Source organism: Rutidosis leptorrhynchoides, chromosome 4 (genome assembly GCF_046630445.1).
Source record: "Rutidosis leptorrhynchoides isolate AG116_Rl617_1_P2 chromosome 4, CSIRO_AGI_Rlap_v1, whole genome shotgun sequence".
NCBI classification, from domain to species: domain Eukaryota; kingdom Viridiplantae; phylum Streptophyta; class Magnoliopsida; order Asterales; family Asteraceae; genus Rutidosis; species Rutidosis leptorrhynchoides.
In genome coordinates, this window is record NC_092336.1 from 485721370 (window position 1) to 485747458 (window position 26089).

At 35.4% G+C, this 26089-nt stretch overlaps 1 protein-coding gene across 1 annotated transcript in view; it reads left to right on the plus strand.

Annotated features, from left to right (window-relative positions):
- Positions 1 to 378: 378 nt before the first annotated feature.
- LOC139842364 (protein mak16-like) overlaps positions 379 to 26089 on the plus strand; it is a 92765-nt gene continuing 67054 nt past the window's right edge. The window contains exon 1 of the mRNA XM_071832512.1: positions 379 to 440. Within this exon, the coding sequence (XP_071688613.1) occupies positions 379 to 440 (62 nt within the window). The remainder of the gene's footprint in view (positions 441 to 26089) is intronic.

The window sequence follows — 26089 nt, forward strand, 5'->3', positions numbered from 1 at the left end:
TATGTTTCAAGTAATAATTTTGAAATGTTTACATTGAGAACCGTAATTAATTTCTTACAACTGTTCGTTAATTACTTCGTTTTAGGTTTTGAAAATAGGGTTTCAGTATTTGTTAGTTAACTTTCTTTTATTTCAATTTTATAAAGTTTATGTTGTAGTTGTATTTATAATGCCAAGTGTATACATAACATATAAGACCAAATAATTGTATGTTTTGTATAGAATATTTGATTGTTTCTCCCGGGCTTTATTTGTGCAAGTATTTTGGGTATAATTGTTACTGTTATCTTAAATTTTAAAATATATGATACATACTTTATGTTTATTATAAACCATACATTTTCTTTAAACAGGTGAATATTTGAAGCAAGTACAAAAATGCAGAATGATGAAGTTATATGGCAATGTCTCAGGCATAACCACTGCAGTTACATGTCCAAGTATGTCCCGATCTGTTTGTTTTCTCATTTTAGTGTTCTTTTTATGTATTAACCTTAAGTGAGAATCTATCTATAATATGCATTGAACTTTAAAACTGCTATTACATGAATCAATCTTTCAGCTAGTGATGTTGTACCAATCTAACCTATTATGATTAGTAAACAGTGGCGGATCTAGGATTGTTGGTCACTGGTGTAACATCCCGTTTTCTCGGATATGACTTAAGGTGCGTAATTAACCTCGTGTACGTTTATTATTGCATCTATGATCGTTTATTTTAGTTTAATGTGTGAAAATATTGGAAAATGGTTTGATCAGGCCTTCTGTCGCGTCTGAGTGAGTTTCATCGCGTCCTGGTGCGTCGCGATACGCGACAAAGTGGGCTAGAACACAACAGCTCCAGAACCCCCAGTTCTGTCGAGGTTATCGCGTTCTGTTGTGGTTTGTGTTTGGGCGTCGCGTTACGCGACAGGTTGTCGCGAAAAGCGACAGATGTCGCTGTTTGACAAATTTGACCCAATTTAAATGGCATCTTTGAGGGTGTTTAAGTCTTTTCACTTGTGGACGGTTTTAGATCTAGAAAACTGATAAATGAGTTATCCTAACTCATTTAACACATCTTCACCTACACCACATTCAATTTTAGAGAGAGAGAGTTAGGGTTTAGTGAGAGAAAGCTCACTTGGAAAAGAAGGAGACCAAATCTCACCCGAATCCAAGTTTTAAAGTTGTTCCCTACGTCTCTAGCTACGTTGTGATTGTATTGGTAAGTCTTAACTCTATGTTTTGAGTTTTAATTTGTTTAAGCTAGGGTTTGGTTCATGTGGGGTATGTATGACCCATTTGAGGGTAAAATGGGTGAATTTGGGTTATGTTATTGTTATGAAACTCTAATGGCCACAATCTAGGGTTTTGGCCTTATGATTTGAGGTTGTAAGTGTCAATTGGTGTTGTTAGTCACTAATGCACTTTAAGATTTATGAAAGAAGTGTTAATGGGTAAGTTTGACTTGATTGTGAGTCTAAGTAATATAAAATGGGTCAAAATGTACTAGTTGACCTAATTAGATAAAATGGGTATGGATTACCCTAAGTTTTATGCTAATTGAAGTTAATAGACTTTAATTCACTAGTCTTAGTGATTAAAGTCGAGTCTTGGCCATTTATGGGCGGTTGTGTGTAGTTGAGTCATTTAATGCAAATTGGGTCATTAAATGCTCAAGTGAGAGTATTGTGGTTAATCCCACTAGTTGTGAAATTGAATGTGCACTTAATGATTTAGGTACATTGCGTTGAAGCTCGAAAGTGCTAAATCATCATCCTTGTGACAATGTGAGTGGAATAATTATATATGCATGTATATGATTTATTTGCTTGTGGGGTATGGGTTAAAGTTCGATGTTGACGATACCATACCCTAGAGTATATTGTGATGTTGATGAGGGTTTAAAGTTCGTTGTTGACGATACCTCATACGTATGGAATTAAAGTTCGATGTTGACGATGCCATACGATTATTGTAGTGACGTTGATGAGGGTTTAAAGTTCGTTGTTGACGATACCTCATATGTGGGTTTAAAGTTCGGTGTTGACGATACCACATTAATGTAGGCGAATGGGATTTAAGTTCGATGTTGACGATACCATTCGTTGGGCTAGCCTTGGGATCTTGAGTACTATGGATGTTGTGAACATCATCGTTATATTTGTGTTTTAGCATAATGTATTGTTGTGTTATATGATATTGTTATACTAGCCTTGTTATCGTGGTGCTTAGCGTTATACATGTGAAAGGTATGCTAATTATGTAACTAGTATGTATGCGGATTTGGTAAGTGTTTGCAAGTAAGCAGGTTATATATATGTATGTATAATTGTTGCACTCACTAAGCCTTGCTTACCCTCTCGTTGTTTACCATTTTATAGGTTCCGGCTTGGACAAGGGTAAGGGCATACGTTTGGACTAGTGGTCTCCCGCTTATGTTGTCGGGGGGTGCTTGTGGTGTTAGCTTTTGAAGATTGGCCTAACGTTTTGGGTAGTTTAGCCCCACATCATGCTCGAGTGTCGTTTGGATTATAAACTATCATTGTAGGGGGTCAAACTTGTATTGAACTTAATTAATGGCCTTCGTACCTTTTGTAAACATTTAAATCGTTGTACGTTTAAATGGAACTCATAGAATGGTTTACATATTTAATTGGCGCATAAATGTGTATTATACAAAAAAAAAATTATCGTATGAAATACGGGTTGGGTTGTTCCAAGTGGTATCAGAGCATGGTCTAAGGGATTTAGGCGACTTGAGATAGGTGCCTAGACTTGGGCTTTATTGTGTGAGCGCTTTATGCGGGACTTGTAGGACTTTGGGTCTAATCGGGAATTATTAGTGCCTTGGTTTATGCGAACTAACCTTGTGCTAATTGTTTTGTATTGTGTTTAGCAATCATCAAGCAAGACGGACGTTGTACTAGCGAGTTAATGCAACGTGCTCGCGTAACAACGATTAGCTACCGTTGTTACGAGTGCAAATCGTGTCAAACGAGTAATGTACGACGATTGTTGAGCAAGATGGGGTAGTGTGGTACGCATGTATATACTTACGTGTTATGCTTTTCGTTCATGGTTTAACCCTTTCCGTTTTATAGAACGAAGACGAGAAACGGTCCCGATCATGATAACGAAAGTACGAGCGAGGACGCCGAGTTTTCGGCTAAGGTTGAGGTCGTCTTTAAAAAGTTGAAAGCGGATTTTCTTACGGACGTCCGAAAGGTCTTCCAAGATTTGGTCGATGAACAAGTGACCGATTTGATAAATGAACGAATGAAGGCCACTATCGAAGAGGCTCTTGAAGCTAGAAACATTTATCCTCGTGGTGAAGGAGGTGAAGGAAGACGGGACTTCCACTACAAAAATTTCAAGGATACTCAACCTCCGATGTTTAATGGGGTGAGGGATCCATTGAAAAGCACTTGTTGGATTTCCGATATCGAGGGAGCTTTCCGTACCGCGGAATGTCCTCCCGAGAAGAAGACGAGATATGGGTCTAGCATGTTACGTGAAGAAGGCAAGTTGTGGTGAGACGATAAAATCAATTTATATGGTGAAGAGCAATGCATGAGCTTGACATGGGAGGAGTTTAAGAAGGAATTCTTCCAAGAATACCGAACTTCTTCCGACCTTGATAGAATCCGGGACGAGTTGCATCATTTGCAACAAGGTTCGATGGACTTGGTTACTCTCAAGTCTACCTTTTTGGCAAAGACTCGTTTTTGCCCGGAATACGTTGGTGACGATCACAAGCTAATGAAAGATTTTTACCGTACTTTGAACGACGAGTTCAAGCGTAAGATTAGTCGGGAGATGGCTAAGACTTTTGAAGAGCTATACGAGTTGGCTCGGGGTTTTGAGCCGGAGGTTCCAAGGAAAAGCGATTTCACTTTTTCAAAAAGAAAGTTTGAAGGTTCGAGTCATTCGAATTTTTCAAACAAAAAGAACAAGAACAAAAGGGGTTCCGAAAGTGTCAATAGTGTGAAGAAGGGCGCTACCGGTGGTTTCGGGAACTTTGTCCCTACTTGCTACAATTGTGGGGTACGTGGACATATGGCACGGGACTGTCCGAAGCCAAATTCAACAAACAAGCTCACTTGTTTTAATAGCAACAAAGAAGGACACCGAAAGTCAGAGTGTCCCGATTTGAACAACGATAATGTTAAAAGGCTAGAGAAGGCGGCGGGTACGGCTTGAGGGCGAAACTATTTGATGACTAACGATGAATCCAAGCAATCCAACGAAGTTGTCTCAGGTACTTTCTTGGTTAATTCCAATCCGGCAAGGATTCCTTTTGATAGCGGTGCAAATTTGTCGTTTGTTTCCCCAAAATTTGTGCCTAAACTTGATAGACCGTTAGCTAAGTTAAGTCGTTCGGTAGAAGTCGAAATAGCGGACGGCAAGGCAGTGCTAGTGGTTGATGTGTGTAAAAATTATGATGTTGTTTTTGGTGCCGAAAACTTTAAAATTGATCTCATCCCTATGACTTTGGGCGATTTTGATATCGTTGTTGGTATGGATTGGCTCGATCGAAATAGAGCCGATATTGCATGCCATGAAAAGTTTATACGTGTGAAGACCCCAAGTGGGGGAGAGTTGATTATTCATGGCGATAGACGAAGAAGACTTGTGTCGATATGTTCTTTTGCACGGGCACGTCGTTTTCTTGTTAGTGGTGGCTTGGCTTTTCTTGCCCATGTTGTTGATACTCGTGACGAGCCACCACCTATTCATGAAATTTCGATGGTTAGTGATCTCGAAGATGTTTTTTCGGATGAGTTACCGGGTGTTCCGGCGGAAAGACAAGTTGAATTTCGCATTGAGTTGGTTCCGGGAGCTACTCCCATTGCTAAAACTCCTTATCGTTTAGCACCAACGGAAATGCAAGAGTTGTTAAATCAAACCCAAGAGTTGCTTGAGAAGGGTTTTATTCGACCGAGTGCTTCGCCGTGGGGCGCTCCGGTTTTATTCGTGAAAAAGAAGGATGGTAGTATGCGGATGTGCATAGATTACCGGGAGTTGAATAAAGTGACGATCAAAAATCGTTATCCATTGCCTAGGATTGACGATTTGTTTGACCAACTCCAAGGTGCGACGTACTTCTCAAAGATTGACCTACGGTCCGGCTATCACCAAATGCGGGTCCGTGAGGAAGATATTGAGAAAACGGCTTTTCGAACGCGTTATGGGCATTTTGAGTTCGTAGTTATGCCTTTTGGTCTTACGAATGCACCGGCGGCATTCATGGATCTTATGAACCGAGTGTGCCAACCTATATTGGACAAGTCAGTGATTGTGTTCATTCACGACATACTAGTCTATTCGAAGAGTATGGACGAACATGAACGTCATTTGCGTGAAGTATTGAAGATGTTATGAAAGGAGAAGTTGTATGTCAAGTTCTCCAAATGTGAATTTTGGCTAAGGGAGGTTCAATTCCTTGGCCACATTGTGAACAAAGATGGTATTCAAGTAGATCCGGGGAAGATAGAGACGGTGAAGAGTTGGAGACAACCGACTACGCCTACGGAGGTCCGAAGTTTTCTCGGATTGGCCGGTTATTATCGTCGGTTTATCCAAGACTTTTCTAAGATCGCTTCTTCATTGACGAAGTTGACAAGGAAGAACGCGGGATTTAATTGGGAGAACGAGCAAGAAATTGCTTTTTAATTGCTAAAAGATAAGTTGTGTCAAGCTCCGGTGTTGGTTTTGCCGGAAGGGGTGGAAGACATGACGGTTTATTATGATGCTTCGTTAAATGGACTCGGGTGTGTTCTAATGCAAAGAGGTAAAGTCATCGCTTATGCCTCTCGACAATTAAAGGAACACGAGACGAGATATCCGACTCATGATCTTGAGTTGGCGGCGGTTGTGCATGCGTTGAAAATTTGGCGCCATTACTTGTATGGTGTCAAGTGTACGATTTATTCGGATCATAAGAGTTTGAAACATCTCTTTAATCAATGAGATTTGAATTATCGTCAACGTAGGTGGATGGATGTGGTAAAAGACTATGATTGTGAGATACTTTATCATCCGAGCAAGGCGAATGTGTTCACGGATGCGTTAAGTCAAAAGAGTCATCACCCGGTGTTACGATTGGGATTGTTACGCATGATTATTACTAACGATTTTCTTGAAAAACTCGGCGTGATTCAAATAGAGGCTTACGTTCACAACAAGCATGCGGAGCGAATTGTGGGACAATCGGAGTTCATTACTATGGGCTCGCGGGGTTTGTTGTCTTTTCAAGGAAGAGTGTGGGTGCCTAAGATGGGAGATTATCGACGAGTGCTACTTGATGAAGCACATAAGTCAAAGTATTCCATTCATCCGGGCGCAACGAAAATGTATCTTGATTTAAGGAAAGATTATTGGTGGCCGGGCATGAAACGTGATGTTGTGAAGTATGTTGAGCAATGCGTCACGTGTTTGCAAGTTAAGGCCGAGCACCAAAAGCCGTATGGTAAGTTACAACCGTTAGAAATCCCGAAATGGAAATGGGAGCACATTACCATGGATTTCATCACAAAGTTACCTAAAACGGCGAGAACCCAGTTTGATTCGATTTGGGTTATAGTTGATCGACTGACGAAGAGTGCTTTGTTTCTTCCCATTAAGGAAGCGATATCGTCGGAGACCTTGGCTAAGTTGTTTATCAAGGAAGTCATCTCTCAACACGGCGTTCCTATATCGATTGTTTCGGATCGAGATACTCATTTTACATCTCGGTTTTGGGAAAAGTTTCACGAAGACATGGGCATGCAACTGAAGTTGAGCACGGCGTATCATCCTCAAACGGACGGTCAAACCGAACGTACGAATCAAACTTTGGAATGTAGTGACCCGAACTTTTCCATGTTTATATATATATTAAATGAAATTGTTATATACATGATTAAGTGTTTCCAACATGTTAAGCAATCAAACTTGTTAAGACTTTATTAATTGAAATAGGTTTCATATAGACAATTGACCACCCAAGTTGACCGGTGATTCACGAACGTTAAAACTTGTAAAAACTATATGATGACATATATATGGTTATATATATAGTTAACACGATTTTATTATAAGTATGTATCTCATTAGGTATTTTAACAATGAGTTATATACATAAAAATGAGACTATTAATTTAAGAAACTCGAAAACGATATATATAACGATTATCGTTATAACAACGTCTTACTAGGTACATATGAATCATATTAAGATATTGATACACTTGGTTAATTATGTTAAATGATAAGTAAATATATTATTAAGTGTATTAACAATGAAATACATATGTAAAAATAAGACTACTAACTTAATGATTTCGAAACGAGACATATATGTAACGATTATCGTTGTAACGACATTTAACTGTATATATATCATACTAAGATATATTATATATCATAATATCATGATAATATAACAATTTAACATCTCATTTGTTATAATAAACAATGGGTTAACAACATTCAACAAGATCGTTAACCTAAAGGTTTTAAAACAACATTTACATGTAACGACTAACGATGACTTAACGACTCAGTTAAAATGTATATACATGTAGTATTTTAATATGTATTCATACACTTTTGAAAGACTTCAAGACACTTATCAAAATACTTCTACTTAACAAAAATGCTCACAATTACATCCTCGTTCAGTTTCATCAACAATTCTACTCGTATGCACCCGTATTCGTACTCGTACAATACACAGCTTTTAGATGTATGTACTATTGGTATATACACTCCAATGATCAGCTCTTAGTAGCCATGTGAGTCACCTAACACATGTGGGAACCATCATTTGGCAACTAGCATAAAATATCTCATAAAATTACAAAAATATGAGTAATCATTCATGACTTATTTACATGAAAACAAAATTACATATCCTTTATATCTAATCCATACACCAACGACCAAAAACACCTACAAACACTTTCATTCTTCAATTTTCTTCATCTAATTGATCTCTCTCAAGTTCTATCTTCAAGTTCTAAGTGTTCTTCATATATTCTACAAGTTCTAGTTACATAAAATCAAGAATACTTTCAAGTTTGCTAGCTCACTTCCAATCTTGTAAGGTGATCATCCAACCTCAAGAAATCTTTGTTTCTTACAGTAGGTTATCATTCTAATACAAGGTAATAATCATATTCAAACTTTGGTTCAATTTCTATAACTATAAAAATCTTATTTCAAGTGATGATCTCACTTGAACTTGTTTTCGTGTCATGATTCTGCTTCAAGAACTTCGAGCCATCCAAGGATTCGTTGAAGCTAGATCTATTTTTCTCTTTTCCAGTAGGTTTATCCAAGGAACTCGAGGTAGTAATAATGTTCATAACATCATTCTATTCATACATATAAAGCTATCTTATTCGAAGGTTTAAACTTGTAATCACTAGAACATAGTTTAGTTAATTCTAAACTTGTTCGCAAATAAAAGTTAATCCTTCTAACTTGACTTTTAAAATCAACTAAACACATGTTATATATCTATATGATATGCTAACTTAATGATTTAAAACCTGAAAACAAGAAAAACACCGTAAAACCGGATTTACGCCGTCGTAGTAACACCGCGGGCTGTTTTGGGTTAGTTAATTAAAAACTATGATAAACTTTGATTTAAAAGTTGTTATTCTGGGAAAATGATTTTTATTATGAACATGAAACTATATCCAAAAATTATGGTTAAACTCAAAGTGGAAGTATGTTTTCTAAAATGGTCATCTAGACGTCGTTCTTTCAACTGAAATGACTACCTTTACAAAAACGACTTGTTGATAATGCTAAAAACGAACATATATTTCATAGCATTATTCCTCAAGAAAGACAAGCTTTTAGTTGCAATTGTTCTATTTACAAGTGATATTCGTTTAAATAATAAAAGGTGAAGACAAAAGACAGATTCGACGAATTGAAGACGCAAACGACCAAAAAGCTCAAAAGTACAAAAGACAATCAAAGAGGTTCCAATTATTGATAAGAAACGTCTCGAAATTACAAGAGTACAAGATTCAAAACGCAAAGTACAAGATATTAAATTGTACGCAAGGACGTTCGAAAATCCGGAACCGGGACCAGAGTCAACTCTCAACGCTCGACGCAACGGACTAAAAATTACAAGTCAACTATGCACATAAATATAATATGATATTTAAATAATTCTTATAATTATTTAATATATTATATTTATATTTAAAACCGTCGGTAAACAAAGAGCCAAGCTTGTGTTGAGACGACCCGACCCAATCCATAGGGACGAATACAACAACATATGATTACATCGCGAGGTACTTGACCTCTAAATGATACATTTTACAAACATTGCATTCTTTTCAAAAGACAAACTTTCATTTACATCGAAAATTAACAGGCATGCATACCATTTCATAATATCCAAACTATAAATGACCTAATCTGTCATTTATTTGATAATAATCTCTAATGAACTTCAACGACTCGAATGCAACGTCTTTGAAAATATGTCATGAATGACTCCAAGTAATGTCCTTAAAATGAGCTAATGCACAGCGGAAGATTTCTTTAACACCTGAGAATAAACATGCTTTAAAGTGTCAACCAAAAGGTTGGTGAGTTCATTAGTTTATCATAATCATTTATTTCCATCATTTTAATAGACCACAAGAATTTCATTTCCAGTTCTCATAAATATACGTCCCATGCATAGAGACAAAAATAATCATTCATATGGTGAATACCTGGTAACCGACATTAAGTAGATACATATAAGAATATCCCCTATCATTCCGGGATCCTCCTTCGGACATGATATAAATTTCGAAGTACTAAAGCATCCGGTACTTTGGATGGGGTTTGTTAGGCCCAATAGATCTATCTTTAGGATTCGCGTCAATTAGGGTGTCTGTTCCCTAATTCTTAGATTACCAGACTTTAATAAAAAGGGGCATATTCGATTTCGATAATTCAACCATAGAATGTAGTTTCAATTACTTGTGTCTATTTTGTCAAACATTTATAAAAGCGCATGTATTCTCAGTCCCAAAAATATAAAGGGTAAAAAGGCAAATGAAACTCACCATACTGTATTTTGTAGTAAAAATACATATAACATCATTGAACAAGTGTAGGGTTGGCCTTGGATTCACGAACCTATATTAATTATATATATTTATATGACGGTCAATATTTGTCTAACAATTTAGGCCAAGTCATAGTGTACCACAATCCTAATGCTCGAGTCTGACTCAACAGTATAGTAACATGTTATATTACCCATGCTCAGTTAAAATTCTAGTAAAAGGTGACGTGTGAAACAACGTATCACAATTGGTTTCATAATCATAAAATAGTATTTTAGTTTTTATAGAAAGTCAATACAAAAATATTAACTGAAAAGTTAACGGAAAAGTCAAAATTCAAGGTCAAAAGTCAAAGGTTAAAGTAAAAACGAGATCGCATGCAAAAATACAATAACTTATACAAAAAATGAATTTTCGGTCAAACATGCCTAAACGGCCTTTAGAAAAATTATCGGAGCTCTGATTGATAAACGGCCAAAGATAAAAGTTACACATTACCAAAAAGATTAAGCATAAATTTTACAGAAGTAAACTAAACCTAGACAACTCGTAGTTGCCAACGCGGTTTTGGCGTTTCAAAGTTAATTTTTCAGCTTTAATAAATTTACAAAAGTGACCGAGTAGCCTACTTTGGAGATTTTTAGAAAATTCCTCGAAACTCGGATTGACAAACGGACAAAGCCTGCAAATTCTAGTTACCACAAATATATAACATGATTTTTGGCAAAAGTAAACACACATCAGGCCGACCATGACAACTGATACAACACTGACATTTTTAATAAAAAGTTTCAGCTCTTTTCAGAATTTTAAAATGTGACCAAACAGTCAACTTTGACGATTTTTAGAAAAATCGTCGAGACTCAAATTGACAACCGGCCAGAGTCGTTTGCTAGACCTTACAGCAAAGAATTCAGTGGTATTTTTTCTTAAATCTGAAACAACGCAGATCAGCGAGAATTTCAGTTCCCTTTTCGACATTTTTTCAAAATTTGCAAAACTTCTTTTGTCCATAACTTGACAACCGTTCAACGAAACGAGACGTGCTTTATATGAAAATTCATCTACTCGACGAGTAGAATCTAAATAACCACTTTTTATTACCCAGAAAATTAGTTCACTAATTATCATTAGCAATCTTAATTACGAAATTAATTGTTAAATTCATAACTTTCTAACCGTTCATCGAATTCATTCGATATCTAAATGAAAAGTTCTTAATTTTTCGCTAGCTTTCTAATGACATGCATATCTTATACCTTATTTCATTCCTAGTATAACAACCTTTAAGATTCAACATAACCTATCTAAGGGCAATATCAAATATACAAGCATGCATAATTTTATTTTCTCGAGCACTAGTCAGGGATACACTATTGATAAATAAAAGTTAAGTTATGAGTGCTCACGTATCAATATTGAGGTTCAATATTGTAGGAAAGGTACGTAGACGCAACGGAGATGACAAACACTAAATTGACCTCACGGGCATACCCATGAACCATACCCATCACCTCCATAGCCATAACTCATAATTTCCTTAGCCCTATCCTACTCATAAAACTTGTCTTGAAATGACCCGCTCATGACCTCGTCGTAATATTTTATGTATAATACTAATAATATCACTCCTAATAATACTAATACTAATAATAATAAGATTAATAATCTTAATATTAATAATAATAATAATAATAATAATAATAATAATAATAATAATAATAATAAATATATATATATATATTTATGTGATTGATCGAGTGTGAAGAATGAAATATAAAACGCGATTCGTTCCATTTATAAGCAATTAGGGATGATGTTATTACTTCATGCATTCACATGACACTATAACACAGCTGGTATCCATGTAAACTACTTGCCGACACACGTTTTTTTAACATTACACACGTACACTTTATATGTACTTATATATATTATTTAATATTTATTATATTTAATCTTTAGAATTAATTAAATATTATATTATATTTACGCTCATGGTAAAAATATAATTTTTACAAAAATGACACCGTCGTGGTCTCACGACTCATGTACCACTTTCAGTTTTTCGGGCGCACTTTCGTACGTTTAGAAAACTAGCCTTTTACGTTACGCGACGTGTACCTTTATCAAAAATTTGACTTACTCATCAATAAATTACCTTATAAAAAATGTAACTTATAAAATTGAGCGTTGTGGTCATTTACTTTTATAAATCAGTGACTCGTTGTTTATCAAAATATTTTATTTTAAATTAAACGTTTCGTGACATGTACCTTTATTATTAACTAGACTTAAATTAATTAAAAACTAACCCATTCAAAGTGTAACTTAATCTTTTGAGTATTTTGGTCATTTCCTTTTATAACTAATAGTCTCGTTATTTATCGAAACATTTTTAATAACATTAGTTTAAATCAAAACGTTTTATGACTAACTTGGTATTATAAATTTATCACTTCGAAAAATATATATATATATATTTTCATTTAAAAATATTAACTCGTACGTATCGTGTATAATGGAAATATTAATGTGATAATATAATATTTAGTTTTTCACAACTGACAGTAGTTCTAAGTTTATTTTAAATTCGTTAGAAAATCCTTTTAACACGTTCTGTTTATACTTCAAACCTAATTTGATATAATTTCATATATGCGCCAACGTCTAGCTTAATTTCTTTACACTTTCTTAATATCTAATGAATCAAATAATCCGATTCTCTTATATCGCAAATCGTTTTCGTTCGTATGGAAAATAGATCAATCAAATGTTAGGATATTCAATCCTCCACCAATTTCTGTCTAATCCTTAATAATAACACTTTTGTTCTTACATGTAACCACTTTTCCAAATATTCTGAATACCGTTAAAAGTAAGGGTTTCCTAATTCAAAGTGGACCTCATACAGAGACTCATTATCATAATTCAATGTATCTGATAACTCAATCATTTGATATTATCTTTTAATCTCGTCGATAAACTTACATCGAACAAATACGTTTACGTAAAGTTTTATCCATTCAGTACCTTAATAACCTTTCCCAGTTCATAACATAGATCTCATAACCTATATTCATATCAACTAATCCGTTCAATGTTTTATAATATATGTCAATCTAATAAGCACACATGTATATATATATATATATATATATATATATATATATATATATATATATATATATATATATATATATATATATATATATATATATATATATATATATTTACACGTAATTGTTCGTGAATCGTTTGGCATGGTCAAAAGGTATTTGATTACATGAATATAGTTTCAAAACATTCAAGACTCAACATTACCGATTTTTGCTTATCGTGTCGGATATATATAAAGGTTAAAGTTTAAATTTGTTCGGAAATCTCCGGGTCATCACAGTACCTACCCGTTAAAAGAAATTTCGTCCCGAAATTTGATAGAGGTTGTCATGGCTAACAGTAAGAGTGTTTTCATGACGTATATGAACTGATAATTAGGGTTTTATCATCATTGATTAATATAGATAAAATGATTTGTTTTTGTGAAGAGCACGAATGAAGCTATCACTTAAGAGTGAAAATGAATAAAAGTAAGTTTGACTTAACCGGTGACGTAGTCAAGATTGATTTCCGGAATTTAAGGAATTTAGAAGAAATCTTCATATTAAGATTTGATGCTTCGGCGATTTAGGAAATCAGGATCTTCTTTGAGTAAATGCAATAATCTGTTCCGATTGCTCTGTCGGATATTTTTCTATAAATCTACCCCCGTTGTTTCCTTACAACTCACACCTTCTATTCTTTCTCCTCAGTTCATACTTTAAAACATTCGTCAATATGCTCCATCCCATTCTGATCCTTGATATACTCTTAATTTTTACATCTGTCATCCTTCTCTTTCATCTACCACCGGAAGATTTTATTTACTTCTACTATTATCTTGGGGTTATAGTGTTATTAATTTTCCCGTGCCTTTACGTGGCAATACGTATTGATATGCACGGTTTGTAGCTTCTGGGTGGTTGTTGGGTTTTATATCTTCCCTTATATTTCGATGTCCCTGCTTCTGTCTTCTATAGTCATCGTCATCCCCAGTTAATGCTTTCTTCTATTTACTGCGGTTCATACTCTAAATTTCTATTTCGGAGCTTTGTCCTTTCGTTTCTTCTTCTTGCGATTAAATAGCTCTTGTAATGGTCCAGAATTCGTAGGTATGGATTTCAGAATGAACACAGTAATTGTTCTAAGAAGGATAGGGTAATGGTAAATCCTGATTTGTTAAATTACCAGAATACCCTAAAAAGGACCGAATCATCAAGAAATATTTTCTTGATATATTTAGAGATTAGATAGAATGTAAGAGTCGTGTAAATGGTACATGATGACGGTATGTCCTGTGAATCATCACATCCATTAGAAACTCAGTATGAATTACTGTAATATAATGACGTTGATCAAGTGTCATTATATTATACTAACTCATGCATCAGTTCCCAACACTACTTCAAAAACATTCATATTCGAATTTTTCAGAATTTAGAAACTAACACGGTTTCTTTTATGTTGCAGATATTACGGAGAGATAAATGATACTTGATAAGAATAGTTGTGAAAATATCTCCAAAGATATGGAGAATATGTATAATGGAAGATACGAAGATATCTTATAATATTTAAGATATGATGATGATGAAGAATATCTGTCTGTGAAGGTTTAGAATAAGAAGTAAGGTGTTTGCTAACGAGTTCAGCAGGCACTGAATCATTTGGATCCTTTGAAGGCAGATTCAGTCTCTGTGATTTGTCCACGGCTTCCTTCATACTTTGCTCAATCCGTTTTTCAGTACCAAATCCTTTCTTTTTCTGAGCTTTACCATCTCACTATCTTTTATCATCAAACTTTTGACCGTTTAAACCATCTACAATTTTTATGTTTCCTCTGCATTTAATGCTAATATCTGAATCTTTGGTTAGCAATCTGAGGTGGGTTCAGAAGAATCGTGTTTTAGATGATTAAACACTGGTGGTAATAGAGTGGAATATGAAAGATTCCCCAGTAATAATGACGAAAGGGCAACGTATCTATCAAGGTTATAATAAGACTGGTCCGACTGAAAAATCGAAGTTGACTTGCTGGAGCTGTGACAAAATTGGCTACTTTGAAAAGGAATCGAAATGTTGTTTTTGCTAGAAGAATTCGATGCAGGTACATGTTAGATTATGACTTTGGTTTCGAGAGTTTTTCAGGTACAAAACTTCGGATAACGTGTGGTTGGATCATCATCTCAATTGTTTATTATTTGATACGTCTTCTAGAATTTCGAAGGGATTTAATTGCAGATTGTCATAGGCAATATCCAAATGATTTTTCATATCCATCTTGTGTGTTACGATTAAAAGTGATGTTCTATCACAGTTTTGAAGTCAAAGTATAGCTTTGAAAAATGTAAAGATCTAAGAGTGATGATTTTGGTTGTATCTCGAGTTGAATTCTGAAATTCCTAAAATCAGAATATGTAATTAGATTCGAATGAGTATGGTTGTTTTGATTTCTATAGAAGAATGTATATTGGTTTAGTTGATGATTATTGAATCAGAATTGAAGAATGTAACATATTAATTGTGATTTTATATATCTCTCGGGTATTACCTACCCGTTAAAAAAAAAATTCACAAATAATATTTTGAACAAGAATTCTCATTACAACCTTTATGAAAATATATGTGGGTATATTTTCTTCAGATGTAATACAGATTCAATGAGTTAATATCATACTAAGCTCATTTGATTTTCGGATTGAATTAGAAATGAATTTTCTCTAAAACATTAGAGATTACATAATCTTTGCGGAGTATTTCACTAATGTAATCAATGCTTCAATATTTATATGTATTTCCTTAGTGAATCATGCTGATGCTCATAGAACTCTTGCTAACTTCGCAAGATACGAATATTGTTTTCCCGTAAATTTCGGGTATATCGAAGATGAAAGTGTATAATCAAACATGTTATTGAATGATACACTTGATTTATTATGAACCGGAGTTCATTAGATTGAAACAGAGATTGTGGTTAATGATGATTAAGTTGTTAATGAAGGATGTACATCATAAGATATTAGTAATATGAATTTAAACGAGTAGTATCTACTCTTTTTCAATTCATACTTAATAGCTTAATACAAAAAGATTTATTATAATTCCAGAATTCATATATATAAAACATATAATAATTCTTCAGAAGGAATGAGTTAATACTATATAACTCGTTGATACAACATATTCGTTGTTGATTGGTAACGATTTCCACAGTGATTCTTGAACTGATGGGATTTGTGATGTCATAGGTGTTGCTGATTCTGACGATGCTGACGTTACTGACTATACTGGTGATGCTAACGGTATTGTTGCTGCTGATGATACTTCCGGTAATTGCCAGTGATGCTTGTATAACAAGTAAATCGCGCACCATCCTTGTTAGGGTTTCGATTCTTCCTTGACTCATTTTGGTTCACTCATCTGATTTAGGGTTAGGGTGGAAATAGATAATCTATAAGACTTTAGAGATTACATAATCGCCGTAGAATATTCCTCAGATGAAGTTATGAATCAATACTTCATCGTTTGTTGTTGTTGGTACTCCTTGGTATCTATGATGCGTGTGATGTTGATATCCGAGGTATAGATTATGATGTTGAGGCGTGTGATGCGAATGTGATTGTTGATGATGGTAATGGTGCTGTTGGTGTTAATGATGATGATACCGTTGATGCCGGTGATGCTGCTGATGTCTAGAGTATTGAGGTTTGCGATGTTGATGTTATTGGCGGTACTGATTATGCTGCCAGTGCTGCTGATGGTGTTTGTAATCCTTGCACCATAAGCTCCAAAGCCGTCATGCGTGCACGAAGTTCGTTAACTTCTGCTAGTACACCGGGATGATTGTCGGTTGGGACGAGCGGATAAATAAAATCTAGGATTTGATGTAGGATATAATCGTGACGAGATACTCTGGAAATGAGAGAGAAAATGGTTTCACGAACAGGTTCGCCGGTAAGTGCTTCAGGTTCATCGCCAATAGGGCAATTTGGTGGGTGGAAAGGATCACCTTCTTCCTGTCTCCAATAATTGAGGAGGCTACGAACCCATCCCTATTTCATCCAGAATAGATGATGGCTGATTGGTTGATCCATTCCGGTAACACTGTTTTCGGAGCTTGAGTGAAATTCCATATCGGCATAACTGTCGGAATCTCAGGAGTTCGAACTGGTTGAGGGATCCATCTCGTTTGATCAGGGAAATGAATTTTTTTTGTATGGAATAGATTATAGGAGTTAGATTTGATATTATTCAATACATAATTTACATATGTATATATAATACCAAAATCCCATAAATTACGGAGGAATCTTTGAAAAATGACAGTCAAAGTTCACAGTAATAGATATGCTAAGACAAGAATTCGTCTAAACACTATTACGTAATAAATGCAGGAAAACGCGTCTAGTCTTAAGGATGATAAGTAAGTGATTTTTGACACAAATGATAAGCAAAAACTTTTGACATGCAGACACGGTCGAAGTCCAGACTCACTAATGTATCCTAACGACTTATCAGTTAGACACACTAATGCAGACCTGGTTCGCTAAGACCACTGCTCTGATACCACATGAGACGACCCGACCCAATCCATAGGGACGAATACAACAACATATGATTACATCGCGAGGTACTTGTGAAATGTCCCGTTCTTATTGATTAAAAACGTTCCATATTAATTGATTTCGTTGCGAGGTTTTGACCTCTATATGAGACGTTTTTCAAATACTGCATTCATTTTTAAAACAAACCATAACCTTTATTTCATAAATAAAGGTTTAAAAAGTTTTACGTAGATTATCAAATAATGATAATCTAAAATATCCTGTTTACACACGACCATTACATAATGGTTTACAATACAAATATGTTACATCGAAATCAGTTTCTTGAATGCAGTTTTTACACAATATCGTATAAACATGGACTCCAAATCTTGTCCTTATTTTAGTATGCAACAGCGGAAGCTCTTAATATTCACCTGAGAATAAACATGCTTTAAACGTCAACAAAAAATGTTGGTGAGTTATAGGTTTAACCTATATATATCAAATCGTAACAATAGACCACAAGATTTCATATTTCAATACACATCCCATACATAGAGATAAAAATCATTCATATGGTGAACACCTGGTAACCAACATTAACAAGATGCATATATAAGAATATCCCCATCATTCCGGGACACCCTTCGGATATGATATAAATTTCGAAGTACTAAAGCATCCGGTACTTTGGATGGGGTTTGTTAGGCCCAATAGATCTATCTTTAGGATTCGCGTCAATTAGGGTGTCTGTTCCCTAATTCTTAGATTACCAGACTTAATAAAAAGGGGCATATTCGATTTCGATAATTCAACCATAGAATGTAGTTTCACGTACTTGTGTCTATTTTGTAAATCATTTATAAAACCTGCATGTATTCTCATCCCAAAAATATTAGATTTTAAAAGTGGGACTATAACTCACTTTCACAGATTTTTACTTCGTCGAGAAGTAAGACTTGGCCACTGTTGATTCACGAACCTATAACAATATATACATATATATTAAAGTATGTTCAAAATATATTTACAACACTTTTAATATATTTTGATGTTTTAAGTTTATTAAGTCAGCTGTCCTCGTTAGTAACCTACAACTAGTTGTCCACAGTTAGATGTACAGAAATAAATCAATAAATATTATCTTGAATCAATCCACGACCCAGTGTATACGTATCTCAGTATTGATCACAACTCAAACTATATATATTTTGGAATCAACCTCAACCCTGTATAGCTAACTCCAACATTCACATATAGAGTGTCTATGGTTGTTCCGAAATATATATAGATGTGTCGACATGATAGGTCGAAACATTGTATACGTGTCTATGGTATCTCAAGATTACATAATATACAATACAAGTTGATTAAGTTATGGTTGGAATAGATTTGTTACCAATTTTCACGTAGCTAAAATGAGAAAATTTATCCAATCTTGTTTTACCCATAACTTCTTCATTTTAAATCCGTTTTGAATGAATCAAATTGCTATGGTTTCATATTGAACTGTATTTTATGAATCTAAACAGAAAAAGTATAGGTTTATAGTCGGAAAAATAAGTTACAAGTCGTTTTTGTAAAGGTAGTCATTTCAGTCGAAAGAACGACGTCTAGATGACCATTTTAGAAAACATACTTCCACTTTGAGTTTAACCATAATTTTTGGATATAGTTTCATGTTCATAATAAAAATCATTTTCTCAGAATAACAACTTTTAAATCAAAGTTTATCATAGTTTTTAATTAACTAACCCAAAACAGCCCGCGGTGTTACTACGACGGCGTAAATCCGGTTTTACGGTGTTTTTCGTGTTTCCAGGTTTTAAATCATTAAGTTAGCATATCATATAGATATAGAACATGTGTTTAGTTAATTTTAAAAGTCAAGTTAGAAGGATTAACTTTTGTTTGCGAACAAGTTTAGAATTAACTAAACTATGTTCTAGTGATTACGAGTTTAAACCTTCGAATAAGATAGTTTTATATATATGAATCGAATGATGTTATGAACATCATTACTACCTCAAGTTTAGTAGGTAAACCTACTGGAAGTGACAAGAAATGATCTAGCTTCAAAGGATCTTGGATGGCTTGAAAGTTCTTGAAGTAGGATCATGACACAAAAACAAGTTCAAGTAAGATTTTTGCTCGAATTAAGATAGTTTATAGTTATAGAAATTGAATCAAAGTTTGAATATGAATATTACCTTGAATAAGAAAGATAACCTACTATATATAACAAAGGTTTCTTGATCTTAGATGATTACTTGGAATGGATTAGAAAGCTTGGAAGTAAATTAGTAAACTTGAAGGGATTTTTGAAGTATTCTTGAAGTGTTCTTCCTATGATGATTATAGCTTGATTCTTGAAGTGATTTTTGATGAATATGATGATTAACTACTGTAAAAATACGTTCATAATAGTGTGGGTGTGTTGAGAGAGAATTAGAAAGAGATTTGGAAGTGAAATGGAGTGAATGATGAGTGTTAATTGGTGAGTGGTGAGTGGGGTTAAAAGGAGTTCTAGTTAGTTGACTAGCTCATGGTAGAAGTTAAAATTGATTAGTCATACATGACATAATCAAGAGTGGAATCCCATGCTAGTTCCTATTGGTATATACCCATAGTAAGTACGTTTTGAAGCTGTGTATAATACGGGTAAGAATACGACTAGAATTCTTGATGAAAGAAAAGAATGGGAAAGTAACTGTAACCATTTTCGTTAAGTATGAGTGTTTTGATATATGTCTTGAAGTCTTCCAAAAGTATTTTAATACATCTAAATACACTACATGTATATACATTTTAACGGAGTTGTTAAGTCATCGTTAGTCGTTACATGTAAGTGTTGTTTTGAAACCTTTAAGTTAACGATCTCAATTAATATTGTTAACCCATTGTTTATTATATCTAATGAGATGTTAAATTATTATATTATCATGATATTATGATATATTAATATATCTTAATATGATATATATACATTTAAATGTCGTTACAACGATAATCGTTACATATATGTCTCGTTTCGAAATCCTTAAGTTAGTAGTCTTGTTTATATGTATATAACTCATTGTTAATATACTTATGGAGATACTTACTTATCATAATCTCATGTTAACCATATGTATATCCATATATATATCATCATGTCGTTTTTACAAGTTTTAACGTTCGTGAATCGCCGGTCAACTTGGGTGGTCAATTGTCTATATGAAACATATTTCAATTAATCAAGTCTTAACAAGTTTGATTGCTTAACATGTTGGAAACATTTAATCATGTAAATATCAATCTCAATTAATATATATAAACATGGAAAAGTTCGGGTCACTACAGTACCTACCCGTTAAATAAATTTCGTCCCGAAATTTTAAGCTGTTGAAGGTGTTGACGAATCTTCTGGAAATAGATGCGGGTATTTCTTCTTCATCTGATCTTCACGCTCCCAGGTGAACTCGGGTCCTCTACGAGCATTCCATCGAACCTTAATAATTGGTATCTTGTTTTGCTTAAGTCTTTTAACCTCACAATCCATTATTTCGACGGGTTCTTCGATGAATTGAAGTTTTTCGTTGATTTGGATTTCATCTAACGGAATAGTAAGATCTTCTTTAGCAAAACATTTCTTCAAATTCGAGACGTGGAAAGTGTTATGTATAGCCGCGAGTTGTTGAGGTAACTCAAGTCGGTAAGCTACTGGTCCGACACGATCAATAATCTTGAATGGTCCAATATACCTTGGATTTAATTTCCCTCGTTTACCAAATCGAACAACGCCTTTCCAAGGTGCAACTTTAAGCATGACCAACTCTCCAATTTCAAATTCTATATCTTTTCTTTTAATGTCAGCGTAGCTCTTTTGTCGACTTTGGGCGGTTTTCAACCGTTGTTGAATTTGGATGATCTTCTCGGTAGTTTCTTGTATAATCTCCGGACCCGTAATCTGTCTATCCCCCACTTCACTCCAACAAATCGGAGACCTGCACTTTCTACCATAAAGTGCTTCAAACGGCGCCATCTCAATGCTTGAATGGTAGCTGTTGTTGTAGGAAAATTCTGCTAACGGTAGATGTCGATCCCAACTGTTTCCGAAATCAATAACACATGCTCGTAGCATGTCTTCAAGCATTTGTATCGTCCTTTCGCTCTGCCCATCAGTTTGTGGATGATAGGCAGTACTCATGTCTAGACGAGTTCCTAATGCTTGCTGTAATGTCTGCCAGAATCTTGAAATAAATCTGCCATCCCTATCAGAGATAATAGAGATTGGTATTCCATGTCTGGAGACGACTTCCTTCAAATACAGTCGTGCTAACTTCTCCATCTTGTCATCTTCTCTTATTGGCAGGAAGTGTGCTGATTTGGTGAGACGATCAAATATTACCCAAATAGTATCAAAACCACTTGCAGTCCTTGGTAATTTAGTGATGAAATCCATGGTAATGTTTTCCCATTTCCATTACGGGATTTCGGGTTGTTGAAGTAGACCTGATGGTTTTTGATGCTCAGCTTTGACCTTAGAACACGTCAAACATTCTCCTACGTATTTAGCAACATCGGCTTTCATACCCGGCCACCAAAAATGTTTCTTGAGATTCTTGTACATCTTCCCCGTTCCAGGATGTATTGAGTATCTGGTTTTATGAGCTTCTCTAAGTACCATTTCTCTCATATCTCCAAATTTTGGTACCCAAATCCTTTCAGCCCTATACCGGGTTCCGTCTTCCCAAATATTAAGATGCTTCTCCGATCCTTTGGGTATTTCATCCTTTAAATTTCCCTCTTTCAAAACTCCTTGTTGCGCCTCCTTTATTTGAGTAGTAAGGTTAGTGTGAATCATTATATTCATAGATTTTACTCGAATGGGTTCTCTGTCCTTTCTGCTCAAGGCGTCGGCTACCACATTTGCCTTCCCCGGGTGGTAACGAATCTCAAAGTCGTAATCATTCAACAATTCAATCCACCTACGCTGCCTCATATTCAGTTGTTTCTGATTAAATATGTGTTGAAGACTTTTGTGGTCGGTATATATAATACTTTTGACCCCATATAAGTAGTGCCTCCAAGTCTTTAATGCAAAAACAACCGCGCCTAATTCCAAATCATGCGTCGTATAATTTTGTTCGTGAATCTTCAATTGTCTAGACGCATAAGCAATCACTTTCGTTCGTTGCATTAATACACAACCGAGACCTTGCTTTGATGCGTCACAATAAATCACAAAATCATCATTCCCTTCAGGCAATGATAATATAGGTGCCGTAGTTAGCTTTTTCTTCAATAACTGAAACGCTTTCTCTTGTTCATCATTCCATTCAAATTTCTTCCCTTTATGCGTTAATGCAGTCAAGGGTTTTGCTATTCTGGAAAAGTCTTGGATGAACCTTCTGTAGTAACCAGCTAGTCCTAAAAACTGGCGTATGTGTTTCGGAGTTTTCGGGGTTTCCCACTTTTCAACAGTTTCTATCTTTACCGGATCCACCTTAATACCTTCTTTGTTCACTATGTGACCGAGGAAATGAACTTCTTCCAACCAAAATGCACACTTTGAAAACTTAGCGTACAATTCTTCCTTCCTCAATACTTCTAACACCTTTCTCAAATGTTCACCGTGTTCTTGGTCATTCTTTGAGTAAATAAGTATGTCATCAATGAAAACAATGACAAACTTGTCAAGGTATGGTCCACACACTCGGTTCATAAGGTCCATGAACACAGCTGGTGCATTAGTTAAACCAAACGGCATGACCATAAACTCGTAATGACCGTAACGTGTTCTAAAAGCAGACTTTGGAATATCATCTTCTTTCACCCGCATTTGATGATACCCGGAACGTAAGTCAATCTTTGAATAAACAGACGAGCCTTGTAGTTGATCAAATAAGTCGTCGATTCTCGGTAGTGGGTAGCGGTTCTTGATGGTAAGTTTGTTCAACTCTCGGTAGTCGATACACAACCTGAATGTACCATCTTTCTTCTTGACAAACAAAACAGGAGCTCCCCACGGTGATGTGCTTGGTCGAATGAAACCATGCTCTAAAAGTTCTTGTAATTGGCTTTGCAATTCTTTCATCTCGCTGGGTGCGAGTCTGTAAGGAGCACGAGCTATTGGTGCAGCTCCTGGTACAAGATCTATTTGAAATTCAACGGATCGATGTGGGGGTAATCCCGGTAATTCTTTCGGAAATACATCAGGAAATTCTTTTGTGACGGGAACATCATTGATGCTCTTTTCTTCAGTTTGTACTTTCTCGACGTGTGCTAGAACAGCATAGCAACCTTTTCTTATTAGTTTTTGTGCCTTCAAATTACTAATAAGATGTAGCTTCGTGTTGCCCTTTTCTCCGTACACCATTAAGGGTTTTCCTTTTTCTCGTATAATGCGAATTGCATTTTTGTAACAAACGATCTCTGCTTTCACTTCTTTCAACCAATCCATACCGATTATCACATCAAAACTCCCTAACTCTACTGGTATCAAATCAATCTTAAATGTTTCGCTAACCAGTTTAATTTCTCGATTCCGACATATATTATCTGCTGAAATTAATTTACCATTTGCTAATTCGAGTAAAAATTTACTATCCAAAGGCGTCAATGGACAACTTAATTTAGCACAAAAATCTCTACTCATATAGCTTCTATCCGCACCCGAATCAAATAAAACGTAAGCAGATTTATTGTCAATAAGAAACGTACCCGTAACAAGCTCCGGGTCTTCTTGTGCCTCTGCCGCATTAATATTGAAAACTCTTTCGCGGCCTTGTCCATTCATGTTCTCCTGGTTCGGGCAATTTCTAATAATGTGGCCCGGTTTTCCACATTTATAACAAACTACATTGGCATAACTTGCTCCGACACTACTTGCTCCGCCATTACTCGTTCCGACACCATTTGTTCCTTTCGTTCTATTAACCCCTGGTCCGTAGACCTCACACTTCGCCGCACTATGACCATTTCTTTTACACTTGTTGCAAAATTTGGTGCAGAACCCCGAGTGATTCTTTTCACACCTTTGGCATAGCTGCTTCTGATTGTTGTTGTTGTTGCGGTTATTATTGTTGTTGGGATGATTGTTGTAGTTGATGTTGTTGTTGTTGTTGTTGTTGTTGTTGGGCCGTTTGTTGTAGTTGCGATTGATGTTGCGATTGTTGGGATAATTGTTGCGATTATTGTTGTAATTGCTGTTGTTGTTGTATTGGTGATTCTTATCACCGTTTTCCTCCCACTTTCTTTTGACTTGCTTCACATTGGCCTCTTCAGCAGTCTGTTCTTTAATTCTTTCTTCAATCTGGTTCACTAGTTTGTGAGCCATTCTACATGCCTGTTGTATGGAGGCGGGCTCGTGTGAACTTATATCTTCTTGGATTCTTTCCGGTAATCCTTTCACAAACGCGTCGATCTTCTCTTCCTCATCTTCGAATGCTCCCGGACACAATAGGCACAATTCTGTGAATCGTCTTTCGTACGTGGTAATATCAAATCCTTGGGTTCGTAACCCTCTAAGTTCTGTCTTGAGCTTATTGACCTCGGTTCTGGGACGGTACTTCTCGTTCATCAAGTGCTTGAATGCTGACCACGGTAGTGCGTACGCATCGTCTTGTCCCACTTGCTCTAGATAGGTATTCCACCAAGTTAACGCAGAACCTGTGAAGGTATGCGTAGCGTACTTCACTTTGTCCTCTTCAGTACACTTACTTATGGCAAACACCGATTCGACCTTCTCGGTCCACCGTTTCAATCCGATCGGTCCTTCAGTTCCATCAAATTCCAAAGGTTTGCAGGCAGTGAATTCTTTGTAGGTACATCCTACACGATTTCCTGTACTGCTAGATCCAAGGTTATTGTTGGTATGTAGCGCAGCCTGTACTGCGGCTATGTTTGAAGCTAGAAAAGTACGGAATTCCTCTTCATTCATATTCACGGTGTGTCGAGTAGTCGGTGCCATTTCCTTCAAAATAGTCAAATGGAACAAGTTAATCATACAGAATATTAAGAGTAGTTAATAGTATTTCGTAGCATAATATGAACTCATTTATAAAAGCTTTTTCTTCATATTAGCATTTTATAAGTTTAAATTCGGGTAGTACCTACCCGTTAAGTTCATACTTAGTAGCTAATATACAATTCAACTACTATAATTCTATATGAAAAACTGATTATAATAATATTTCGCGTTCAAACTTTTACACAATATTTTACAAACTTACAATACCGCTTATTTTACATAAAGCATGAAATATAGCACACAATAACTTTGATACAAGATAGTTGTGAAGACAATTCTAGCTAGTACACAAGTCGTTCGGCAAAGGCAATAAAGACACGTAATTCATACGTCCAGAAACAAGTCATGCATTCTGGTTTTACTAGGACTAC